Source organism: Ascidiella aspersa, chromosome 9 (genome assembly GCF_963924565.1).
Source record: "Ascidiella aspersa chromosome 9, kaAscAspe10.2, whole genome shotgun sequence".
NCBI classification, from domain to species: domain Eukaryota; kingdom Metazoa; phylum Chordata; class Ascidiacea; order Phlebobranchia; family Ascidiidae; genus Ascidiella; species Ascidiella aspersa.
In genome coordinates, this window is record NC_139455.1 from 20,408,167 (window position 1) to 20,431,881 (window position 23,715).

Consider the following 23,715-nt stretch of genomic DNA (forward strand, 5'->3'; position numbering starts at 1 on the left):
ATAGTGTACCCTAATAAAAACAATTGACAACTTTATATTAAAGAACTTCACTTCATAATGGGGCAAATTAAAGTGTTGAGGCTTATATTTACAAAGCGCTTATGTTTTACACCGTATACTAGTGAGTTACACACAACCGCAATATTCTTTAAATTCACTGAATCCTATTTTGTAAAAAAAATACGTACGAAAAAACACCTAATTTCAACTCAAGTAATTTGACGCAATAGCCGAGTCATTTGTCCGAAACATTTAGAAAACTTAAGTGCACTTAAGTCTAGTAATTGGTCATTGACTTACGGTCAGTTACAACACTTCTTTTTAGTATGTGATCCTGGACGAGCCGACCTCAGGGATGGACCCGGCCGCTCGACGAGCGATCTGGGAGGTGGTGCAGGAGTACAGGAGCAAGTGCTCCATGCTCCTCTCCACGCACTTCATGGATGAGGCCGACCTCCTCGGAGATCGGATCTCCATCATGGCCGACGGCAAGCTCAGATGCGCAGGTACATCTCCAGTCCCCATTTATTTTACGATAGGTTTGACATCCAAAAGAATAAGTGCACTGTTATTGCCAACTGTATAAAATTGTCGAAAAGTCATCCCCGGTCACACTTCTGTGCACCTTATTTTCTAGTCTAGTTTAGGACCGTTTGCGACTTTACTCTGATTTTAGATCGTTTACAAAAGGATTTCTGTAAAATTGTTTTATCGCTAATACGAAATAAGACGGCTATACACTGTTGTACACCATTTTCAGAACCACACAAATAGGGCTGAGTCTACACAAAAAAGCGAAATGAATCCATCGACATGTTGTTTTATTATGCTGAGGTAATAATATGCCCAGCTGCTGAGCGCAGGTGTGTGAGTGTTTTTCGTTCTTTGGTACAACTTCGACGCCCATGAGTGATAAACCGTCTAAGAAAACAACAGCACCGTTATTAAACACGAATGGATTTATTATAAAAATCTCTTGAATGCTTGTAGGCTCTTCCGTGTTTTTGAAGAACAAGTTCGGCGTCGGCTACCACGCGATTTTGACAAAGAACCAAGACTGTGACATTAACAAGGTTAAATAAAGTTTATTCTACTGAAGTAAAACTGTTTTCTATAGCTACTCTAACTTTTGTTTGTCATTGATTTCTGAGAAATTTACCTTTTAAGTAACGTTAAGCTTGGTCGAAAACCGTGGCTAAAAATACATCTATTTGCATGACATGATATCCTGTTGGCACCAAATTTAGCCTAGCAGGCTTGGACAGCTAGATGAATTTTTGCTTTTAAAATAGATTACAATTAAAATTAGAGCATTTCAGTTTTTTTAAATTACATTACAAATACAAATTGAAGCATCTTTATAATTACATTTGAACAATTTACGATAAATTTAGTTTAATTCGAACGTAGTCCTATAAGTATGTGATTGGGATATATTCATGTTCTAATATTGATCCCTTTTTTTCGTCTATAACTGTATTAGTTTCCTTTGACCGACTGAGAGAGCAAAAATGCCGTAGGGCAAAGAAGCATTTTCGGTAAAGTTATTTGCGATTTATTTTGGATTAGATCAAAACCAGTCGCATTTTGCTCTAATTTCTTTTTGGTAAACTTTTTTTGCTCAAATTTTCTAATCCTATTGCCTAAGAGTATCAAAACTACAATCTTATCGATATTACTACTGATCAGTGAGTGAGTTAGGGTTGTCGCTACTTGTCCGAAATAAGGTGATATCGGTACTCGTCCGATACTAAAATAAGGTGGTGTCGGTGCCGATCCGATACCGAATTAATATAGGAATTCCAAGCACGATAACGATCCAACGAGCGATTGTATATGGAAATATAAATTTATTAAAATATACTAGGTTTAATAACGGGAGTGTACTGACCTTCTTAACGCCCAATCAAGTTTTTCCTAATAACCTTTGAAACGTTTTCATTTCATTTGATTAAACATAGTAATGACGTCGTTTAATCTCGGATCGGATCGGATCGCGATATGTTTTTCTCAAAATATCGGTTATCGGTATCTGAATAAAATTAAAAAAAAAAAAATAAAATGCAAAAAAAAAAAAATAAAAAAATAAAACAAGTAACATCGGACATCCCTAAAGTGAAATAAAACGCGTAAAATCCGAAATCCCGCAGTTGGACGCTTTCTTCCACGAGTTTGTTCCCGAGTGTCAGTTGGAGCGGACCGCCGGTGGAGAGGTTTCTTTCCTCCTTCCCTTCAACTCCTCATCCCGGTTCCCGCTGCTCTTCAAGTCCCTGGAGGAGCGCTCCGGAAGCCTCGGTATCACCAACTTCGGCGCCACGGTCACCACCTTGGAAGAGGTCTTCCTGAGGTACGCGCGATCGTTCTTCTTTTTTTTGCGATCTTATTATTTTAGTTCAGAGCTCCGGGCAGAAAAGCCAGCTAATAGACCAGGGTTTCTTAAACTTTTTATGCCGCGGACCTCTAAAATTCTTTTTTTTTTCAAAAATGACGTCAAAAAATGGCGTCACAATACAAATATAGTTCGTAAATAGGCTGATTTCTGTCCAAAAATGTGAAAGTGAAATAGAGTCTAAATACAGTCTGTTTTCAAACGTTTTATTTTTAATTCAACACTGTTTATTTGTAAAATTTAATACTTCAAAATAATTTACTATGACTAATATTTTAATTGACCCTTATGGACTGCCTAAAACTAGTTCGCGGACCCCCAAGGGGTGGACCCCAATTTAAGAACCCCTGTAATAGACTGATCGTCCAGGCGTGTCTAACCGTTTAACCCATTTGGTGGGCGATACATGGGGCACCGTGAGACTATGCGCTCTTCAGTCTGTTCCCCTGAACCACAAAGGAACGCACGCAAAAAAGTATTTCCAGATGCGATGTATAACCTCGGCGCATCGGTTTCGGAGAACCGATTTAGGAAATCACCTGGCGCATTGTTCAAAACACAATTAGCACTTTGCTCGGTAAATAATTTGGGTAAAGCATTAAAAAGGTTACATTTAACAATCATCCCGCTGCATTTTCCCATTGATCCACCACTGACAAAAGCATATTCTATATAAGGAATTGCCAAGCGAAACGACACAAACATAAAAACGATGGGGCTTAGTGTAATAAAATATTCATCAGTAGGGCGATTATTTTTTGACCAAAAATTTAAGAAATTTTGACCTGAAAAGTTAAAATTTTTGCAAATTTTGATTTAAAAATAATTTATTTTGACAAAATTTTGACCTGTTAGTAATACACTGATTTAAATAATCTTGGCGTCGTTATTCGCACGTTTTTTATGCCGTATATTGCTCTAATGATGATATAATACAGTTAAAATGACTTTGGATATAAATCAAAACTATTTTTTTTTAAATTGAACGCTAAATTAAAAAAAAAATGAACGACCAATTTTAAAAAGCTGACTATAGTTTTTTTTTTAATTTTGTAAACCATTTATGTGCATTTTTATTCGATTTTGACTTAAAAAAATTTGACTAATTTTGACCTAACGTGTAAATTTTGACAAAATTTTGACTTTTTTGACAAGTCAAAAAATAATCGCCCTATTCATCAGTGTTCTCACATTGCGAATCCCCCCTTAAGAACTTCTGTTCTAAGAGGTATACGCAAACGCTGAAATTATGTGTTGTTTGTTACAATTTCCGTTTTTGGCCCATTTGACAGCCTCGCGTATTTCGCAATCGCTATGATAGCTTGCCTGGTTCAACCCACTTTTTTATTACTACTGCTGGATAAAACAACAAAGATAAAACGCTGGAGAACAATCATTTACTTTTATATAGTCGCTTGGAAAGTAGGCGGTTTATAATTTTACCCGTGTTTTACGCCACCCCATAATTACGTGGATTAATTTAAAGTCGGTTGGTTTTCCCGACCTGCTTTATGCCCAGTTTCGCTTCTAAAAAAGTTGGTTTTAAAGCGAACCTTAATATTTGGCAAATAAAGAAAAGCATAATTTACACTATCCTGGTGCTGTTAGTTAGATGTTGTAATTTGAAAGCAAATCGAAGGGGCCCACTTGCGAAGGGGGTCACTTGCGACATTTTGTTGCGCTGTTAAGCGGTTGGTCTTTTTTAGATAACTTTCTCTATATAGATTGAAAAAGTAAAGCATATTCGATGTGTAGTTGTTTTTCTGCAAATTTTACCAGACCTTAAACACGAATTTGATTTACATTATCAATTAGGTCCTTAGTTTTAGTTTTAAGTGTAAATTACTTGTGTAAGTTTCAAGTGGGAGTTTCCATTTAACCGTTTTTACCTAAAGTTTAGTTCTGAAAAATCCGAAATCTCAGATGCCGAATTTATTCATTTTACTAAATATTGGGCCACAAAGTCACCATAGAATATTGACAAATACAGACTCCGGCAGAGGTTGAAAATTAGTTTAAGCAGGAAAAGCAGTGCTGAGGGTTTTGCATTAATAACTAAAACAGAGTTCACTAAATTAAATTTATTTTCCTTTTTCGCAAAGTTCCAAGGCAGCTATCCTTAGTTTATCGGCAAATCCAAACCTACAGGAGAAAAGCCAAAAATATTGTTCAAACCACGAAGTTGTCAAGTTTAGTTACATTCAGAATATTTTAATTGCCAATTTTCGGCCATGAATAGCAAGAACAGAGCGAGCCATAAACAACTTGAAGTATAGCTCGAGGTTTGCAACGCAGAGTCACGGAAGACGCAGAGACAGCAGTGGAGTCGGTCAGTCGCCAGTTGACAGAGTCCAGGTCCGGATTTCTTCGCCCAGGCGAAAAGCCAAAATCCAAGTCAAAGCAAACGACCTCAACAACTCACGGTACCTTTATTCGACTCTTTTTTGTTTGCTAACGACAACTAAAAAACTTATAAAATCTCTATAGTGCTTGGTTAAGAGGAATATCACATTGAACCGATTTTGTTTTTAGAGAGCCCGTGTATTATTACAATATTAATATATCAAAAGCCGATACAGAAATATATCTCAATACAGAAGTACAGAGGCATTCATTCGATTCAAAAGATACTGACGATGCCTTTGCTGGCGAAATATATGTATATATTTTTTAAATCTTTGACAGTGTCTGACATGAATTGTTAGCTTCGCTAGAGTATTCTGCATAAGCGTCTTGCTACAACGTCCGACCATTATGCTCGAAAATATTAGAAATTTTTTTATATTATTTTATTATTTATACGAATTTTTTTTAACCTTAAAATTGTCTGAGAATGTTTTGTGTAGGTTTCGGCGCCACGTACAACTTCAACACTGGCTTGAAGCTGTGGTTGCAGCAGTTCTACGCGCTCCTGGTGAAGCGCCTGATCCATTCGAAGAGGAACTATAAGGTACAGTCGCAAAAATCGATTATAATTATTTTTTGGCTCACTACGCTCTAAAGCAGTATTCAACTTTTTGATTCGTATTCGACAAGAAACGGATACGAAGATTTATTTTATTCACCCTTATTTTTAAAACTTAAGAACACGTATTTTTTACCTTAATTGACCGCAAAGGGTGATGGTTAATTTCGGTTGTATGTATTTTCTAAACTAAGATTTGTTTTTTCGTTTATCAATTTGTTTAATTGTGACAAAGCCAGCATGTTTTTGTAGCCTCCTTAAAATAGATTACCTATTGTGAATTGTGATATGCCGCTTCAAGGTGGCTATAAATCTATGATTTAAGGCTTCAAAGAGTGTATAAACTATATAGTCTCTTTGAAACTTTCAGAGAAAAGAAACTGTTGTGTAAAAAAAATAAAAAATTGTAAAAATTGTGTTTGTTTAGTTTTATATGTGTTAAGGTATTTTATCAAAACCTGCATTGCTTACCTATATTTGTATTGACACTGTATATACTAGTTGTGTGCGTTACTCTGGTATCTGTAGTTTTCCGCAAGTGGCTCTTTCATTACACTAGTTTTTTTCTTAACACCTCGCTGTTGAATGTTTGCCTTTCAATGCTGAGTAAACCCATGTTCTGGTTGCAGGTGGCCATTGCTCAACTGGTGGTTCCCATCGTGTTTGCCTCGATCGCAATCGCCCAAGTGACATTTCCACCAAGCGCACAAGGAAACAGACCGCTCGGTATGCTTGTTACTCCCATATTGAATCAAATCAGTCTATTTTAAGAATTTATATAACCTGAAAAAGAGTTGGTTAAAATTAAAAAAAACTATGAACTATGAGAAACTATGCTCTAAAGGCAGTCTCGTAAAGTATTTTTCGCAGCTACAACCATTTAAAAAAATACGAACTGAAATTGTTCTATATACAATACATATAACAACTATAACCTAAGCCTTAAAAAGTCACTCCTTTGACGAACGATAAAGACTAATGATTCATAGTACATCGCGAGACTTGAATCAGTCGATCTATCAAGGTTTTCGTGCGAGAATTTATGTTATATTATTTATAAATGCTTTACATTTTTGCCGTCGTAGACCTTACCTTGACAGCCTATGGCGGGAGCAAAGTACACTACACTGCATCTGGAACATTTGCCGAAAAGTTCTCCAACGTTTATGGAGACCTAGTAGCAGGTAAGAAACCCCTAAACCTATTACAATTATAATTGTAAACATAAAAGTTAAGCGGGATGCGACGTGTTGCTTTGATTAAGTTTCAATCGTTTTTTGTTTTTTTTAAAGGTGGACTGGGATGCGTGATAGTTCACATCTTATTGCGATATCAAAAATTTCGGTAAAATTTACGACCATCCTATCCGGTGCCATTACTTTTGTTAAAATAGCATCATGATCAAAATAAAACCTGTAACGGTATTATTTTTGAGGTTAATGAGGCTTTGGAAGCTTGTTCATCTTCCATTTAAATGTTAAATTATTCAATAAATTTACATCTAAGAAAAAAAACAACAATATACAGGAGTTGGTCAAAAGTAGGCTTACAGTTATGCCACGGCGTTGGCTTGGAAGAAGAGGTAGCATTAAATGGCCACCACGCTCACCTGACCTCACACCAATGGATTTCTTTTTTCAGGTTGTTGTAAAGAACAAGGTGTATTGGAAAAACCCCAAAACAAGAAATTTACTTTTAGACCCAAACCCAACTTTTTATAAGCCTACTTTTGGCCAACTCTGTACAGTATTTGGTCAGAAAAGAAGATTAAAATGTACAAATTAATTGATTACGAATCAGCACAATTCACCAATATCAACCGAATATCGGACAAGTTACCTAGTGTTATTGCAGTTTTAACTGTTCAAGAACTTTCAACAATTTGCGGTTTTACCCAGGTGCAACAGCGACCACAATCAAGCTGACTGACACCGGTTTAGCAGATCGCTTTGGCAGCGTTTTTCCCGGTGGAGACTTCAATGCTCTCAACCAGATAGCCGCCAGTTTCTCCGATAATTCCAGTAGGTTGAACTGTTTTGCGATTTATAATGTTGTGAGTTTGGAAAAATACTTGACTCGCCCGGTAAGCGTGCCTCCAAATTCCTCGGTCTTTACTACATTACCTTACATAAAAATGCGGTTTTGCAAGCTCACTGTTAATCTTAACACTTACCACTGTCTTACCAGCGCTGAACACTTCTCGCGCGGTGGCCTGGTTTAACGGTCAAGCGTACCACACTCCGGCCACCTCCCTGGCCTACCTGGACCTTGCCTACCTGCGCCTGGTGACCGGCCGACCTGAGCTGGACATCGCGCTGGTCAACAGCCCCCTGGACAGAGTGGTCGTCGAGGAGGAAGACAAAGTGGGCGGTCAGATCTTTGCGTAAGTCGTCGAAAAGCTTTTAAAAGCAATTGGTTGGTCGTATTTTTGCACGAACCGCCTTTAAACATTGGTTTTTAAGCCGACCCGTTTAATTCGAGATATATCAGCTAAAAAATCTGAATATGCCAAATCGGTTTGTACATTAGATGATGTACATATTGATTTTAATGCACCGGCCCAACTGTATCTTAATCATAGAGGAACCAGATGGCACTGTATAAAGACAAAGTTCTCGACAAGTGGACATCTTAAAAACTTAAACACAACCGGAATGTATGAGCCTCAGTTTTGCTGTCCCTGCTTTAGACTTTTTTATCGTAATTAAATTCAGTCTTTCATAAAATGTACAGAGAAATATTTTTCCCTTTATCCGAATAATTTCCCTGGAAGTATTTACTTTTTTATAATTAAAATGATTTCCAATGGATCCGGAAGTATTTACTTTTTTAACGATTAGTTTACAATGGGCCTGGAAATATTTCCAATACAAACGTATACGCGACCAGCTTCTAAAACAGTGATCCCAACCTTTTAAGGTTTATGGCACCCCTCAAAAAGAATAAACAGACCCCTCAAAAATAATAAACTGGAATTTTTATTTAAAATTTTACTGAAATGTTCTTATAAATGGAACTTGAACAATACAACCAACTTAAATCATGTAGGAAAATGTCATTTGGTATAATGGTCTCTAATCGTACACAAATAGTTGTGCCAAGAAGCTTACCAATTGAGCAAAAATCAGATACTTTTAGATTCTCAAATTCCTTTTGGCACCCTTGAGCATTAGAAATGGCACACCAGGGCGCCGCGGCACCCCGGTTGAGAACCACTGTTCTAAAAGCTTGCATCTTCTATTTTCCAGATCCTTGTCAGGCTTCTTCATCGCGTTCAACGTGGTGCTGGGCTTCTCCTTTCTCGCCGCATCCTTCTGCCTCTTCCTGGTGCGCGAGAGAGTCGACCGCTCCTCGCTCCTCCAGACACTGGCCGGAGTCGATCCCTTCTGCTTCTGGTTCTCCGCCTTCCTCTGGGACTTCATCAACTTCATCACGCCCTGCCTCATCACCGTTGTGAGAACGACTGTTTTTTCTCCAGTATTTTGTTAAAATGTTCCATACTGGGCAATGGACATGGCATGGCGTCATTACAGGATCGCCACAAAGTCCTGGAGTCTTTTAACGCCTTCGAATGTCTTTAAATTGATTTACGCATTGAAAGAAAGGTCTTTGAAAAACCCTTTGTTTGCGAGGACGTTCGTACTCTCTCGTGTGTTTCTCACGCTGTGAACGGGGTTTTATTCGCTAGAATGGAAATTAGCCCCTAATTGGGATTTCCCGACACTTTGAATTTTATTTCGATACCCAAAATTTTGGACGGAAAACAACGTGATACGATCCGATAAAAATGACGTTACTCAAACAAGTAAAATCGTATTGAACTGAAACGTTTCAAGCTTTTTTTTTCATAGTTATTTGGCCGCAGGTTGCTTTAGTGTTAAGAAGTGTAGTTACCTACAGTTGCTAATCTACTGTGTTTTAATAAATTTTAAGTTAGAATAGTTGAATTGAATTTGAATGCAACTCAAGGCTGAAATCCTCACATCAATTTGGCATCGGATTGACATCGATGCCACCCTAGTATCAAACAAGTACCGATACTCTTGCCATCGGGTATCGGATCCGATCCAATACTATCGGACATTCCTACCCCTAATTAGTGCTAACCTAGACAATATTAGGAATTTTTACCCCAAGTTAATCAACAAATTGACTTCAGCGGACAGCGGTGCGCTTCCGCTAAGTCTGCATAGCTTAGGATAGGTAAAGTGAACAACCCGGTTGCCTTGCTTGCATTACAATTCTGATAAAGCCAACTAATTTTAGTAAAAGGCTCTCTGAAGGCCAGTGTTGTCAACAAGTCATTTTGAAATGAGGTAGGTCCCAGTCAAGTCATTTTGAAATGAGGTAGGTCCCAGTCAAGCCATTTGTAAAATAATTTAATTTAAGTCATAGTCAGGTCTTATGGAATAAAAGACAAGTTAAGTCCCAGTCAAGTCATAATTAGAGCAAGTCAAGTCCTTGTTATAGTACAAATTACTTGTCAAGCTATTAAAATTAGTAAACTCGACCGATTATGAGCAATACCTCAACTAAAAAATACCAAAAACGCAACATATATACACGCAGCAATCAAATATTTTTATGTGTAAAATTTAGGGTAAATAACCCAATTTTACAACAACAAAAATACTTAATGAATTCACTTAATTTTAACCCCAGTAATTTGTCAAAAAGACCTTAGTCACTTTGCCCAATATACACTTAAGCCAAGTCAAGTCATTTGAAAACACTGACTTAAGCAGCGTAATTTCGTCAACATAAGTCATTACAACACTACTAAAGGCACGTGCGGTATACAACTCACAGCGTATTACCTTTTAGATCCTCTTCGTTTGCTTCGGAGTCGAGGAACTCCTCCAGCACTCCGACATCTTGGTCCTGCTCTTCGTTCTCTACTGCTGGGCGTCGCTACCGCTCATCTACTGCCTCTCCTTCCTCTTTCAAGTTCCCTCCACAGCTCTGGTGCGCTCCACCATGCTCAGCGTCATCACCGGACTCGTGTCCATCATCTCTGTCAACATCCTTAACTTGCTCTGTTGGTTCCTCTGTGATAACGATATTTATGTTTGTTTGCTGTTTTGCATAGGATCGTTGGCGATTCACGACGCCAGGTGCTTGCAGTGTTGTAAAGACTAAGTCGATGACTTGACTTAAGTGCAGTTGAGTCACTGTTTTGCAAATGACTTGACTTGGCTTAAGTCTTTTAGACAAATGACTTGAGTTCAATCATTTGGAAAAATGACTTGGCTTGACCTAAGTCTTTTGAACAAATACCTTGACTTGACTTACGTCTTTCTGGCAAAATGACTTAAAATAAGTCTTTTGGACAAGTTACTTGAATTGACTTAAGTCTTTTGGGCAAAATGACTTGACTTGACTTAAGTTTTTGGGACAAATGACTTGAATGGACTTACGTCTTTTTCTACAAATGACTTGATTTGACTTAAGTATTTTGTTTAAATGACTTGACTTGACTTAAGTCTTTTGAACAAATAGACTTGACTTGATTTACGTCTTTTAGACAAATGACTTGCGGTTGAAATGAAGTGTTTATAGTAAGCATTATTTTTATAAAAATATGGTCATTATTTCAATTTCAGCATGTAAAACAATAGGCTTGCTATTTTATGCGTTTTTGTATTTATTTAGTTAAGTTATTGGTTGCTCATAATAATCGGAAAATTGTTAATTTTGATAGTGTACCGTTTAATTTTAATGTCAAGGACTTGACTTGGAATTGACTTGCTTATATTGTGATTTGACTTGTTATTTATTCAAAAAAACTTGATTGGTACTGGAACGACATTGTTTACATGACCTTTTCATGTCTCTGAGCACTTGGGTGTTTTCTTTTGGGTTGGGTTGTGGGTAGGGTCAAAAAATAATCTTAGGACTCTTGTATTTGCATTTTGGTCGCGTGTTCGTCATTCTCCAGTCTGAAACAACTCATATTCCATTATGTGTTCGACCTCCTACCGACTGTGAACTGAATACGAAATTTTATAAAGCACGGAAAACGTTTCGGTGATTTGGGTTGGTGTTGTCTCCATAAGCGTAACATACAGTTTCGGCGTTCGACGTTTTATTATAAAAACACATCCATCGATTTTCGCTTGTCGAAAACTTCCGTAACGTGTTAGTATCTCTTTTCAACCCAGCAATATGTAATAAATCTAGAATGGCGTTTACAAAGCGTTTCATTTTAATAAAGTGTCCTGAACAAAGCTGTACTTTATGTGCCATGATATTCTAGCCTTATCTTAAAAAAAAAACTGAAAGCGTTGCACCAAATCTGTTTTCTATCAATAAAGCCGGCTTACATAATTTTTTGTTTTGCTTTACACGAAAGCAATGCCGGATCTGGCCTCGACCTTCACCTGGATATTCCTCTTCACGCCCCCCTTCTGCTTGGGCCAGGGAATCGCCGACATATTCTTCAACCACAACATGATCGAACTCTGTACGGAGAACGATCAGATGCAAGAGGTGTGCGACAACTTCGGTAAGTTTTGCCTGCTTTATTTTACCTTGCGATCGCTTTTTGAAGTGAATTACTTCTATTGGTCTTACAAAGAGACCTAACAACGCATGCTGGTAAAAGCGTTGTCTGACTAGTTTCGTTGTAATATTCTCATTGTACAGTAAATGTAGTTCATATTTCAAGCCGTTATGAAGATATTACTGCAAGATTGTATGTCTTTAAATATCTGTTCCGATTTGAAACAAAAAAAAAATCAAACGGTAAACATGTGTTTCGCCTAGGTCAGTGGTTGTCAACCTTTTTTTCTTTCGTGGCCCATTTTCGTTGCACAAAAATTCTGTGGCCCAATAGGTTTTTATGAAAGGAGAAGCTATAAAAAGGTTCAGAACAAAATATAGCGAAGCATATAACTATAAATTTACGTTTCATTTACATTCCTACTCAATCCCTCCCCAAGCCATTATTCTTGTAAAATTAGGTATAGTGACACGAATGAAACTAAATTCTTCAATAAATCTAGCTTTTTTTAAATTGGTCTGTGGCCCATCTAAAAAGTTTCCATGGCCCACTGGTTGAGAACCGCTGGCCTAGGTCCTAGGACAGTTGTTCTCAACCGTGGTGCCGCGGCACTCTAGGATGGCATTTTTAACGGTCGAGGGTGCCAAGAGATATTTCAAATTCTTTAGGATTTCACTTTTTGCTCTATTGGCAAACTTCGTGATGCACTTTTTTGAGTACGATAAAAGTGGCAAAAATTGAAAAGTTTTTTTTCGACCTTCTGGCACAGTAAAGGCTGGTTCACACTAGACGCGTCTAGCGTCAACGTAAAACGTTTTTAAATAAACCTTTAGGTTAGAAGCGAGGAAATTTGCCGTTAACGCTGGCAACGCGTTGTGTGTAAACTGGACGACGCTAGCGTTCGGCACCAGATGCTAACGTTGGACGTTAACGCGTCTAGTGTGAACCAGCCTATGTGTTCATTGAAAAAATGCGCCCCGGGCCAGCAGAATTAGTTTGCGGGCTGGATCTGGCCCCCGGACCGTAGTTTTGGTAACCACTGATTTACATGAAAACAGGAATTTTTAAACTTTTTTACCGCGGACCCTCAAATTCTTTTTTGCTTCGCGTAGACCACGGTAGGCAAGAAATTTCACAAATTGACGTCATAAGATAAATAGACTTCATAACTCTGCTGATTATGGTCCAAAACATGTGAAGGCGCAATAGAATCTAAATATGCATTCAGTGCAAAAACGTTTTATTTTTCAATAAACTTTTTTGTGTGAAAAATTGATTGCTTCCTAAATTTACACTAACATTTCAATTGGGCCTTAATGGACCCCGTAAAACTAGTTAACGGACCCCCAAAGGATCCATGGACCCCAGTTTGAGAACCCCTGTGTTAAAACGAGTAAGGGCTGTATTTGGGACGATTGCTCAAGCGTCTCGTTTCAACAAATCCCATTAAGGACGCCTTTTATTTCGTCCATAGGCCTAAGCTACAACGTCAACTACCTGGGTTGGGAATCGCCTGGCGTTGGCAAGTTCGTGACGATGATGGCCGCCCAGGGATTCGTCTTTTTTGGACTTCTCTTTCTCTACGAGTTCGAATTTATTCCGCTCTTTTTCAATCGAGCCAAAGATGCCCTCGGATCTGTGTACAAGCGGACCACTCCAGCGCAAACCGTAAACCTTTTGCTGTTTGCTTTTGGTTGTTTTATAAAATACCCCGGTAGTGACTTATTCAAATGTGCTTAGTTTGTCTTATTTTTGAGAATGTTTGTCATCAACTTAGACACTTTGACTGAGAAGTGAAAAAATTTATACTTTTATAAAAATAATCTATACTAGCTATGAGTTCGATTTTTTTTTTTTTATGAAAAACAACCGCTAGTCCAGTGGTTCTAAACCTTTTTTAGTCCCGTGTACCCCTTTAGACGATATTCAAACTCAATTCCCCCCTCGTAAAAACAGCATCTGCGAATATACATATAAATAAGTCTATACAAATGAGAGTATAACCTTTTTAAGAGTGAAAACATTATAGCCGCTAAATTAATACCAAAATTTTCGTAATGAACTTTTCTCAATGACATGTAAATGAAATGAATATATGCAGTCGTAGTAAATAGCAAAAAAGCATTCACAGCGCGTTGTGACGTAATAGTATTGAAACTGTACCTTCATAAGTTTTGTCTTGCTTGCCAAAAATACCTGCACTCTGTTTATTAGGGTTGTTCAAAAAAACACTTTTTTGTCAAATTTCAGTAGGGACCCCTGGAATTGTTAGGTTGTGTCTAAAAACCCCACAAAACAAAAAGCACGTTTGGTTCAGTATTGACCGTGCTACGTCAATTTGAAAATTCAGATTTAAGCTAAAATTTTTGAAAAAAATAAATTTCCCTCCCCCCAAAAAAAACATTTGTCTACTTTTTTTTCATTGCTTTGCAATTGAATAGCTATAAGTAAATCTGTTTTCAGTAAAAAAACAAACAACAACATTTGTTAGGCTGTTTTGTACGAAATATGGCTTTTTAGCACGTTTTTTTTTTAACTTTAGATAAGTAATTGATATAATCGTGTGAAGACTAAGTGCACTATTTTTTGATTTGATGTCATGTGTGCTGCATCTACTTTATTTAAAATTTTTAGCCATTTTTCGTTTTTTAGCGCAGACCCACAAAGTTTTGTTTAGCTCTTGCGTGGACCACGGTAGGCAAAACTTTTTCAAAAATGACGTCATAAATTGACGTCACATAACAAGTAGACTTCAGAAATGCTGATTTCGGTCGAAATAAGGTAAAATAGAATCTATATACGTTCAGTGCTAAAACGTTTAATTTTTATTTTTGAAGTTTTTTTGAAAAACAATTAAATAAATACACTAATAATCCAATTAGGCTTTCGTGGACCCCCTAAAACTAGTTCTCGGACGCCCAAGGTGTTTATGGACCCCAGTTTATAAACCCCTAGTATACGGACATAGATACATTGCCTTTGTGTAGCAGGCGCCGGCGGTCCAGCCCCCGACCCTAGACGAAGACGTACAGAAGGAAAAGGACCGAATCAACAACACGCTTCTCGCTGATCTGTTCAAAAGCGATCGCTTGGTTGTCCAAAACCTGAAAAAGGTATTTTAACGTGATGTGAATAGGTATTGCTTGTACCAAACACTTTTTTATTCTCCGATATAAAATGTGTTGTAGAATATTCTCGAAAAAGTTTAAGAATTCTATCATGCCAAGAATATATTTTTGTAAAATTAATAAACTTTGTTTGTTCATTGCTCAACACCTTTAAAATTTGTGCTAATTTTTGTAAAGTTTTATGCATATTTAAAGTCCAAGTCAAGTCATTTCTCCGAAAGACTTAAGTGAAGTCAAGTTATTTGTCCTAAACACTTAAGTCAAGTCGTTGACGATTCTCTACAAACACTGCAATAAGGTCTCTTGTTTCATTCAGGTGTACAACTCTTTCCAAGCGAACTTCGTGGCGGTGGACAAGATCTGTGTTGGAATCCCAGAGGCCGAATGCTTTGGTCTGCTGGGCATAAACGGCGCCGGCAAGACGACCACCTTTAAAATGCTGACAGGCGATTACAGACCCACCAGCGGCACCGCCTTCCTAGACGGCTTCGACATCGGCACCAATCTGCGCAAAGTATGCTGAAAATAAGTCCTAATTACTTGAGTGGCAATGAAAGACACACACACGCGTTTTAATAACAACTGCGATCTGAACTTATGTGAGTGTGTCTTTTATAGATTGATACGGTACTGTTGATCCCCTTCATTGTGAAGTTATCGACAAGGATCGAGATAAATTTTTCACCAACAGTAAAGCCAATGGTTCTTCAGCTTCTTAGTGTCGTTACCGCTAAGAAAAACTTTCTGAATTCTAATTCCCTTAACTGGAAATGTATAGCTTGCTATCCTATAATGAATAAAAGCGCATTGCCCAAAAAAATAAATAAAAGCTTGATACCACATTTTGCTTTTTAGCGATTACAGAAAATATATCATATCATTGCAGGCGTTAACAACATAAAAATCATGAAAATAAATAAATAAAAATTCTCGTAAGGTAAAGGCAATCAAGATGAACGTCGCCAAAGCAACACGCTAAACATGTTCCATTTGATTGAATTGTTTTGGGGACTTTTAGAGACGCTTGCATATTAACTGAAATCGGCAAAACCGCGAAAACGAGTTTCCTCCGAAATTGGACTCCAAATTTACAGAAACCAACCCCCATTTTTCGTCCTAAACCCCAGGTCCAGCAGCGCATGGGCTACTGTCCCCAGTTCGACGCTCTCATTGAACAAATGACTGGAACCGAAACACTGATGATGTTCGCCCGACTTAAGGGAGTCCCCGAACAAGATATCCCCGCCTGCGTGGCCGGACTCGGCAAGAACCTGCACTTTGCCCAGCACATGGAGAAGAACTGCGGCACCTACAGGTAAACGGAAAGAAAATTGTCTACTGGACTGGCAGGTGCCCTACGGATTTTTTTTATTATTGGGCATACGCGGCATTTTTTAGACGTTTTGGTCTACGATTTATTTTATTTTATTTATTTTGTTTGAATTTTACTTTCCATGCCAGACTGAAGTCGAAACACTGTTGCATTTGTTCTATCTTGTTGACACACACAAACGCGTCGCAACTCGCATTGCTATTTAATAGTTTGTTGGCGATTGTTTTGTGGCGAGATACTGTTTTGATAAAAACTACGAGATTAAATGTAAAATTATTTTTTGCAATTTTTAAACTTAGAAAGAATTGCTGCTTCATAGTAAATATCAAGGTGACTTACAATATCAATATCCGAAATAACAAATTCCAATTATTTGTTTTCGGAAATGGTAAAAACATCATATATGCTGTAAGCAGTGTTTGTAGGAAGTCCCAGTCTAAGTCAATTACCAGTCAAGTCATTATAAGAGCATGTCAACTTCAAGTCAAGTCATTGACATAAAAATAAAACGTTAAACTAATAAAATTGTTTTATTCGTCCGATTGTGAGCAATAACTCAACTAAAAATATCAAAAACCTACTACACGGCACGAAACAAGTTACAGCATGTGAAATTGTTTTACGTCCGTGTCAAGTCACTTTGGTCAAAAGACTTAAGTAAGTCAAGTCAAGTTTTTAAAACAATGGCAACACTGACTATATGCACTATATAGTCTATGTTTTCCAACATAAAAAAAACATTATAATGATAAAATTTGCCTCAATCATTCACGGGATTTCATCGTCAACGTCTCACTACAACCTCCAACCAATTTGTTTGCCACTTATTTCTCTAACGTCTCACTACAATCTCCTACCCTTTTTTTAATTATTTCTCCAGCGGCGGCAACAAACGCAAGTTGAGCACCGCCATCGCTCTTGTGGGGAATCCCCCGGTGGTGCTGCTGGACGAGCCCAGCACAGGAATGGATCCCGGCGCCAAGAGGATGCTCTGGGACGCGCTGGCTGACGTCAGAGCGATGGGATGCTCCATCGTTATTACGTCACACAGGTAAGGGCATCGGGGCCGACTTGTTTTTATGTTTGTACAATATGTTGTTTCTACGTTTTCTTTCACAACATTCGTTTTGTTTAAGTTATAGTTCATTGGTATTTTTTTTATATGAATTTATTGAAATAAACCATTAAACTGATATTTTTGTGTGTTTTTAACTTGTTTTGCGTCGGGTCGTATATATTTTCTTAGGTTTACCTGACGTGGGTAACGCAAGTCAATTGATAAAGATTTGGGTTTACCTTTGAAAATCGCTAGCATTGCGCGTATTACTATAATATATTTTTAAGTTTTTATGTACATTCGAAAGATGGCTGGAGGAACGATACTTTAGTGTTCAGTACCTAGTTTGTGACATAATGATTTTTAAAGCCGATATAGTTTTTTAGGCCTAAAAGATGTTATAATATCTAACATATCGTATAGTAATAACTGTACGCTGAATAACCTTTGTCTTTTTTTTTTACTTAGACTTACATAAATCAAATTGATGTCTACGCTTTTTGGCGTATGCGACTTCATGAAAAGCCTTACGAATTTTAACACAGATGGTGCAAAACTAAACAAAACTGCTTGATTTTCAGCATGGAGGAATGCGAGGCGCTGTGCACTCGGCTTGGCATCATGGTCAACGGCCAACTGCGATGTCTGGGCGGTCCTCAGCACCTAAAGTCACGCTTCGGGCAGGGATACACAGTCGAACTCAAGCTCAGCGCTTTCGATGCTAGTCTAGACACCGCCGTCAAGTACATGATGTCCAACTTCCCAGGTAGTGTGTTGTGGTATTTAAGTCCACTTGGAGCTTGTAGTAAGAGTTTGTAAGCCCATACACAAGTAAGTAGCATTGGTAACTGCCGACGATTCAAAATGTACCTTCTTCTGTTGGGTTTTGATATGCTTACTAGTTCTTAAGTATACCTTTATGGACACTAAAATTGATTTGAATGCTGTTTCGGAATTCCGTTGTGGAGACGTCAGCTTGCCATGATCCTCAGCTTATGTGCTAGATTCTCAGCTAGGGCGCAATATATTTTTGCCTAGCTATAGGTCTACTAAAATACGTACGGTTTGAATGTAGTTTTCTAAGGGTGTAATAAGGTGATAGGAATATAATTGACTATGCCGGAGTTTGATGAAATTGGACCGAGTCCCCCCAGTAAGTCGACAAATATGTTTCTTAAGCTCAATTGTGAAATGCGGATTTTTCCTGAATTTGTATCAAAACTTATATGTCATATAGCGATTTTGAGGTCATTTCGAACAGATACAGTGGCCAGCGGCGCTACGCTTTTCGAGGTCAGTTGTAGGACAGGTCGTAGAATGGTCCTTTTAACCAACAAAATGTGGAATTTTTAGGCATTTCAAGTGTTCTGTTTTGCGTGTGTGTGTTTGCTTACCTTACTAAATCGTTTGCAGATTGCGAATTGAAGGAAAACCAACAAGGTCTGCTTACTTTCCACGTCGGTCAGACCAAGGGCGACGGCAGCCCACTGAAGCTTTCCGAGGTAAGGATTTGCTTGCAATCCCGAATGCCGGGAACTTATTTATAGTATTTTGGCTAACTACTTCTGTTTATACTTTGGATCGTGTGCTTAGATCACTGTCTATAAGCACAAGTTGTTTTTGGCATCGTGGGGCGCGTACATCGAGCTTTTTAAGGAACCCAGTCCTTTTTTCTAGAAGGCACAACTTAGTTTGATTTAAAATGACCCGTTTTAGGTGTGTCCATTATATTATCCAGTTTTCAACTATTCATTAGGTCATATTCTATAATTTTGGAATAAAAAAGTTATTTTAAGGAAGTAAATAACCAAGCCCCTCTTATCAGTAAAGTGGAACGGCATCTTCTGTGAAATAAACAAGTAGTTGTTTATTATAATTAAATCGTTCTATAACGCACATTTTTTCAACCACTAGGCGTAACTAAACCAAACGCGTAAAAACTAACTCAAATAAATTAGCGCGCACAGTCACCCAACCCTAAGTCTCAACAAGAAAACTCTTTAGGTTTTCCAACTGATGGAAACGTCCAAGACAGAGGGAAGCGTTGCTGAGTACACAGTCTCGCAAACTACCCTGGAGCAAGTTTTCCTCAGTATGGCAAAGTGGCAGCGCGAGTCGAGCGACGATAAAACAGCGACCGGAAAATAACTTTTGTTTGTGTGCGTTTATTGTTGTGGCTATGAGGCCAATAAAACAGCTGAGCTACCTGCATGAAATACTGCCGTGTACTTTTAGAGAACGTCAAATATGGAAACAACTCTAATTTAGTCGATCAGAACGAGCATATTATTCTGCTGCAACCATTAATGAGAATATACTATTTTTAGTTTATCGAACTTAAAAGCCTAAAATGAAATATCAGTAGGCTGCATTATATTCTCTTAAAATATCACCTTAAAAGAATACCCATAATGTACAGTTGGCTTTTAATGAAAATATTTAAATAAAATGAAAACAAAAGAAAAAAAGGTACATCATTTCAAACTTTATCAACGGGTTGGTAATTCAATGGAGGTTGAACAAATCTTTCTTCCTTGTTCTGATTTCTGAAAGCAAAAAAACAATTTGCATAACCCAAAAACTTGCTGTTTTTAGCAAATAAAAAACTGCCATTATTAATCATTACAGGTGAATGTATAAATTAAAAAAAAATGTTACCTGCAGTGTTCTTGCAACATTTCCATGATCTGGCTTTGGTATTCTTCTGGCGTAGGTTTAGTTCCAACCATCCAGTAATACAAGTCCCATTCATTACTTGGTTCATTCAGCAGACGGTCATAGGTGCTCAACTGCGTTTCATTGAAGCTACAGACGCAATACAACATGGTCTTAACCACCAGTCAAGTTATACATTTTATGGCTCGTTTGATGAAGTAGTAATTTCCTGTAGGATAAATCAATTCAACAACTTTTTATGTACATATTGGTTAGATTGTGGTGTCTGTTTGAAGCAAATTTATTCCACTTGTGTTAGAAGTGATTATGTTTGCAAGTACAGCTGCTTTAACAACCCTATTTTATTGTACAAGATTTAAGTTGAAGAAGTCCAACTAAAAAACAAGGAACAACGCTATTTTAACATTCTATTTTGCAAGACTTCGGACTTCAATTTTAAACAAGTTAATAAGATATGAAATACCTGTTAAGATGTTGAGCAGAAAATGTGCTGAAAATCAGACAGTTTTCCGAGATGCCTCTCTTTCTGCTTTGAAAATGCAACCGTGCTCGTTTCTTGATCATAGATTCTTCCCTTGGCCGAAAGTTCTAAATCCACAAACACTTGATCTTGCCTTTTATGGTTAATAATGTGGTGAGTTTCTAAAGGAACTGACATATATGAAAAAGGAATATAAATGTTAAGCCAAAACGGGTGAGGTACTGCTATTGCATTTGCGAGATTTCAATATCAAAATAAAAACACCCTACTGGGCAAAAACCTGATTTATTGAAAATATTTGATTTTGTTATGTTGCAGAATTTAGCGCAATGTATTATCAGAAAAAAATTATTATTTGTTTCGAAAGACATTTAGACAATATACATTTTCAGCTCATAAATTTTAAGTTACATTTAAAATTTGCTGGCTCTTACCTACCTCTAAATTGGAAGTAACAAAAAATGAGGCTGGCCGCGGCTGTGCCACCAATGGTGAAAGAAGACATCTGTATAACCTTATGTGTAACATTTTACCTAGTGCTTGAAATATGTGAACAAAAAATAAATGAGAATCGTTTAACAGGTTTGCAAAATGGTTATTTCTGGTACAAATTCATTATGGTTTTCATGTGCTAATTACATGTGCAATATAAAATTGTTTACTTATATCACAGCACATTTAACAATGTTGTATGGCAACTTTAAAACCAAATGTTATCATTAAAAAAATTGGCAAATTTCAATACATCATAATCTCTAACGATAAATAAACTTGTGTTTTGTATCTTATCAAGCAGACAGCATTGAAAAATAAGTGGCTACCTGTTTTCTAAATATAAAACACAAAAGGGTAATGAAAAATAGTCATAGCTTGGAACACAATAATTATACTCTGTGATTCGAAAGTTAAAATCAATGCAAAGTTGATAACAACCTAAACTCTCAATAATCGACATAGCAGTTGGTTCAGCTGTGTCAAACGTAAAAGTTTACTTATACATCAGCTTTGACAAAATAGACGCTGGCCTGGTTGAGGAGGTTGAACTCGTCAACATACTTCCTTCAAATTCCTCATCTTGTGCAGAGACAGTTTTAATTTTTTGCACATAGGCTGGATTGACTTGTATTTTTTGATCCATTTCGGTCAATTTTCTATCAAGCTCTGTAAAGTCTTTTATATCCCTGTCGATTTCCTTAAGCATATTGGCGGAGTTGTACTTTACTGTGTCATCATAGAAGCTCACCATCTGGCTTTCATGATCTATATAGGCACAAATCTCTTTGTCCTCTATCATTTGACAAAGGTAGGTCTCTGCCTGACTAGGTTCAGCAAGGAAAGAGCGAGATGCAACATCCGTCAAGGATAGTGTTATAAAGGTCTTCGTCAACCGACGTATATTTCTCTTGTGCAGTGATGTTGCAACTTGTTTTACTAAACCCATGTTAGTATCGGTGGTGTACACGTCTGTGTGTGCCTCTATGACTGCATTAAGTTTAGTTGGTTCACTGGTGCTGTATGCTTGCACAAGGTTATTATATTCTACACAAAACATCTTAACAAAGCGACTTATCACTTGTGAGGTGTACTTTGGGAGCGGCACCATTTTGCCCTCTGTTATGAGACAAACAAGAATGTATTTCTTGTACGCATTTAGCATTATATGGCTCACCACAGTGGCAGGGCATGCGATTGCCTGTTCAAAAAAGTACAAAGCACGGCTGTAGCGCTTTAGGGCCAAATACACCATTCCACCATAGTAGTAATAGCTTAAAAAGTGTTTGCAATCAAACCAGCCATTTTCCTTTGCAATGTCAGTGATCTCAATGTCCAGGTAACCAAGCGCAGGTTTCATGCACTTTGAATCCAAGCAAAGCTGACATAAGGCTGCATGCAAAGATGTCAACTGAGAAGGCTGAGACTGTATTTTCTCAATCGCCATGCACATTGGCTTTATTCCCCTAATGGCCATACCACGCTTGCATAGTTCCTGACTGACGGTGGTCATCATCTCTGCAAAATTGCCGGTTGCGCACTGCACCTGTGCTGTGAGGCACTGGCCGACAAACATTTGAACTTGAAAGAAGACCTGCTCGAAATCTTCAGCTGACGACAGCGCGGTCTGCAACAAGAAAACTTTGGCACACAAAATATACAGGACACCGAGTGAGTGTTCCTGCAGGTCAAGTGCCTCCAATGCCGTATCGAGGTGGGAGACATTTTTGGTCAGCAGACCCCATGACTTGTTCATGTATTCGCACAGCTGCGAGAACTGCTGCTGCGTTGACAGGTTCCGCACATTGTTTACAAACTCTTCCATTTTACTTTATTATACCAGAAAATTAAAAAATGCAACTAACACCCGCCAATGAAACCTAGCAATTTAAAGGACAAAAAATAAATGTAAGGCTTGTCTTAAAGGCCAAGATGTGTTAAAAAAGAAAATGTATGTATATAAAATAAGCAGACCTGGAACTAGCCAGCACAATCATAATGTCAGCACAAAACTCTAAGGCAGAATAATTGTATATATGTTAAAGTTTTCAAAAACAGATTTACCATAATACTGAGAATGGGTTATATAACAAATTCGGGTTGTGCAATATTCAGTATACTATAGCAATTATCATTTAAAAGAGTTGGAGTTTGTTTAACACAAATCACTATCAGCAACATTCATCACACAAATTAAAAAAATAATTGGCGCTGGTCTAGAATCCTACCACAGTTCTAAAATCAACGCACAAAATTTGAGTTAGGGTGCGGGTTAGCGTTCGGGTGTGGGTGGGTCAAGTATTATTATATTCTTTGTTTAATAATAATACTTGACCCACCTTAACCCAAACGCTAACACGCACCCTAACCCAAATGGTGTTTCGTTGTGGTGCGCCCTCCAACCTGGGGGCGTAATACGCTTTACTTGACTTATTCAGGTAAAATAACACCCTTGGCAGCGGAAGTGTACAAATGCTGACTAAATTTTCACGCACAGACAATATAAAAGGCATTATTAACTAATTATTTGACAAACATTCTTGATGTTTTTTCATAAAAATTATACAAAAAGTATGTCAAGTCAGGTTAAATATTACGTCTGAATCCTTCGTTATAACACAATTATTGGCTAATATTTATTCGTTTTTCAAAGAAGGGATTTTTAATAAGCATTGGCTACATAAAGAGATTC

The 23,715-nt window shown here is 37.6% G+C and overlaps 3 protein-coding genes across 3 annotated transcripts in view; 1 reads left to right on the forward strand and 2 right to left on the reverse strand.

The window, feature by feature from the left end:
- The window catches only part of LOC146133510 (phospholipid-transporting ATPase ABCA3-like), a 30,184-nt gene extending 10,662 nt beyond the window's left edge, over nucleotides 1-19,522 (forward strand). Inside the window, exons 11-30 of the mRNA XM_083397772.1 lie at nucleotides 326-506; nucleotides 991-1,073; nucleotides 2,151-2,347; nucleotides 4,685-4,812; nucleotides 5,236-5,339; nucleotides 5,984-6,080; nucleotides 6,440-6,538; nucleotides 7,253-7,375; nucleotides 7,542-7,737; nucleotides 8,603-8,807; nucleotides 10,179-10,392; nucleotides 11,707-11,859; nucleotides 13,331-13,524; nucleotides 14,844-14,969; nucleotides 15,301-15,498; nucleotides 16,112-16,299; nucleotides 17,198-17,368; nucleotides 17,956-18,140; nucleotides 18,788-18,876; nucleotides 19,379-19,522. Coding sequence (XP_083253898.1) covers nucleotides 326-506; nucleotides 991-1,073; nucleotides 2,151-2,347; nucleotides 4,685-4,812; nucleotides 5,236-5,339; nucleotides 5,984-6,080; nucleotides 6,440-6,538; nucleotides 7,253-7,375; nucleotides 7,542-7,737; nucleotides 8,603-8,807; nucleotides 10,179-10,392; nucleotides 11,707-11,859; nucleotides 13,331-13,524; nucleotides 14,844-14,969; nucleotides 15,301-15,498; nucleotides 16,112-16,299; nucleotides 17,198-17,368; nucleotides 17,956-18,140; nucleotides 18,788-18,876; nucleotides 19,379-19,522 — 3,075 coding nt within the window. The remainder of the gene's footprint in view (nucleotides 1-325; nucleotides 507-990; nucleotides 1,074-2,150; nucleotides 2,348-4,684; nucleotides 4,813-5,235; nucleotides 5,340-5,983; nucleotides 6,081-6,439; nucleotides 6,539-7,252; nucleotides 7,376-7,541; nucleotides 7,738-8,602; nucleotides 8,808-10,178; nucleotides 10,393-11,706; nucleotides 11,860-13,330; nucleotides 13,525-14,843; nucleotides 14,970-15,300; nucleotides 15,499-16,111; nucleotides 16,300-17,197; nucleotides 17,369-17,955; nucleotides 18,141-18,787; nucleotides 18,877-19,378) is intronic.
- A 261-nt stretch (nucleotides 19,523-19,783) lies between these two features.
- Nucleotides 19,784-21,067, reverse strand: LOC146133511 (succinate dehydrogenase assembly factor 2, mitochondrial-like). Its single transcript, XM_083397551.1, has 4 exons — nucleotides 20,970-21,067; nucleotides 20,514-20,638; nucleotides 20,033-20,179; nucleotides 19,784-19,920 (listed from the first exon to the last, which is right to left on the reverse strand). Exons 1-4 carry the CDS (start codon nucleotides 21,057-21,059, stop codon nucleotides 19,854-19,856), a joined length of 429 nt encoding a protein of 142 aa, XP_083253677.1. The 5' UTR covers nucleotides 21,060-21,067; the 3' UTR covers nucleotides 19,784-19,853.
- A 3-nt stretch (nucleotides 21,068-21,070) lies between these two features.
- Nucleotides 21,071-22,897, reverse strand: LOC146133512 (COP9 signalosome complex subunit 3-like). The gene has a single exon (XM_083397550.1). The coding sequence runs from the start codon at nucleotides 22,846-22,848 to the stop codon at nucleotides 21,520-21,522; it is 1,329 nt and encodes a 442-aa protein (XP_083253676.1). The 5' UTR covers nucleotides 22,849-22,897; the 3' UTR covers nucleotides 21,071-21,519.
- Nucleotides 22,898-23,715: the final 818 nt, after the last annotated feature.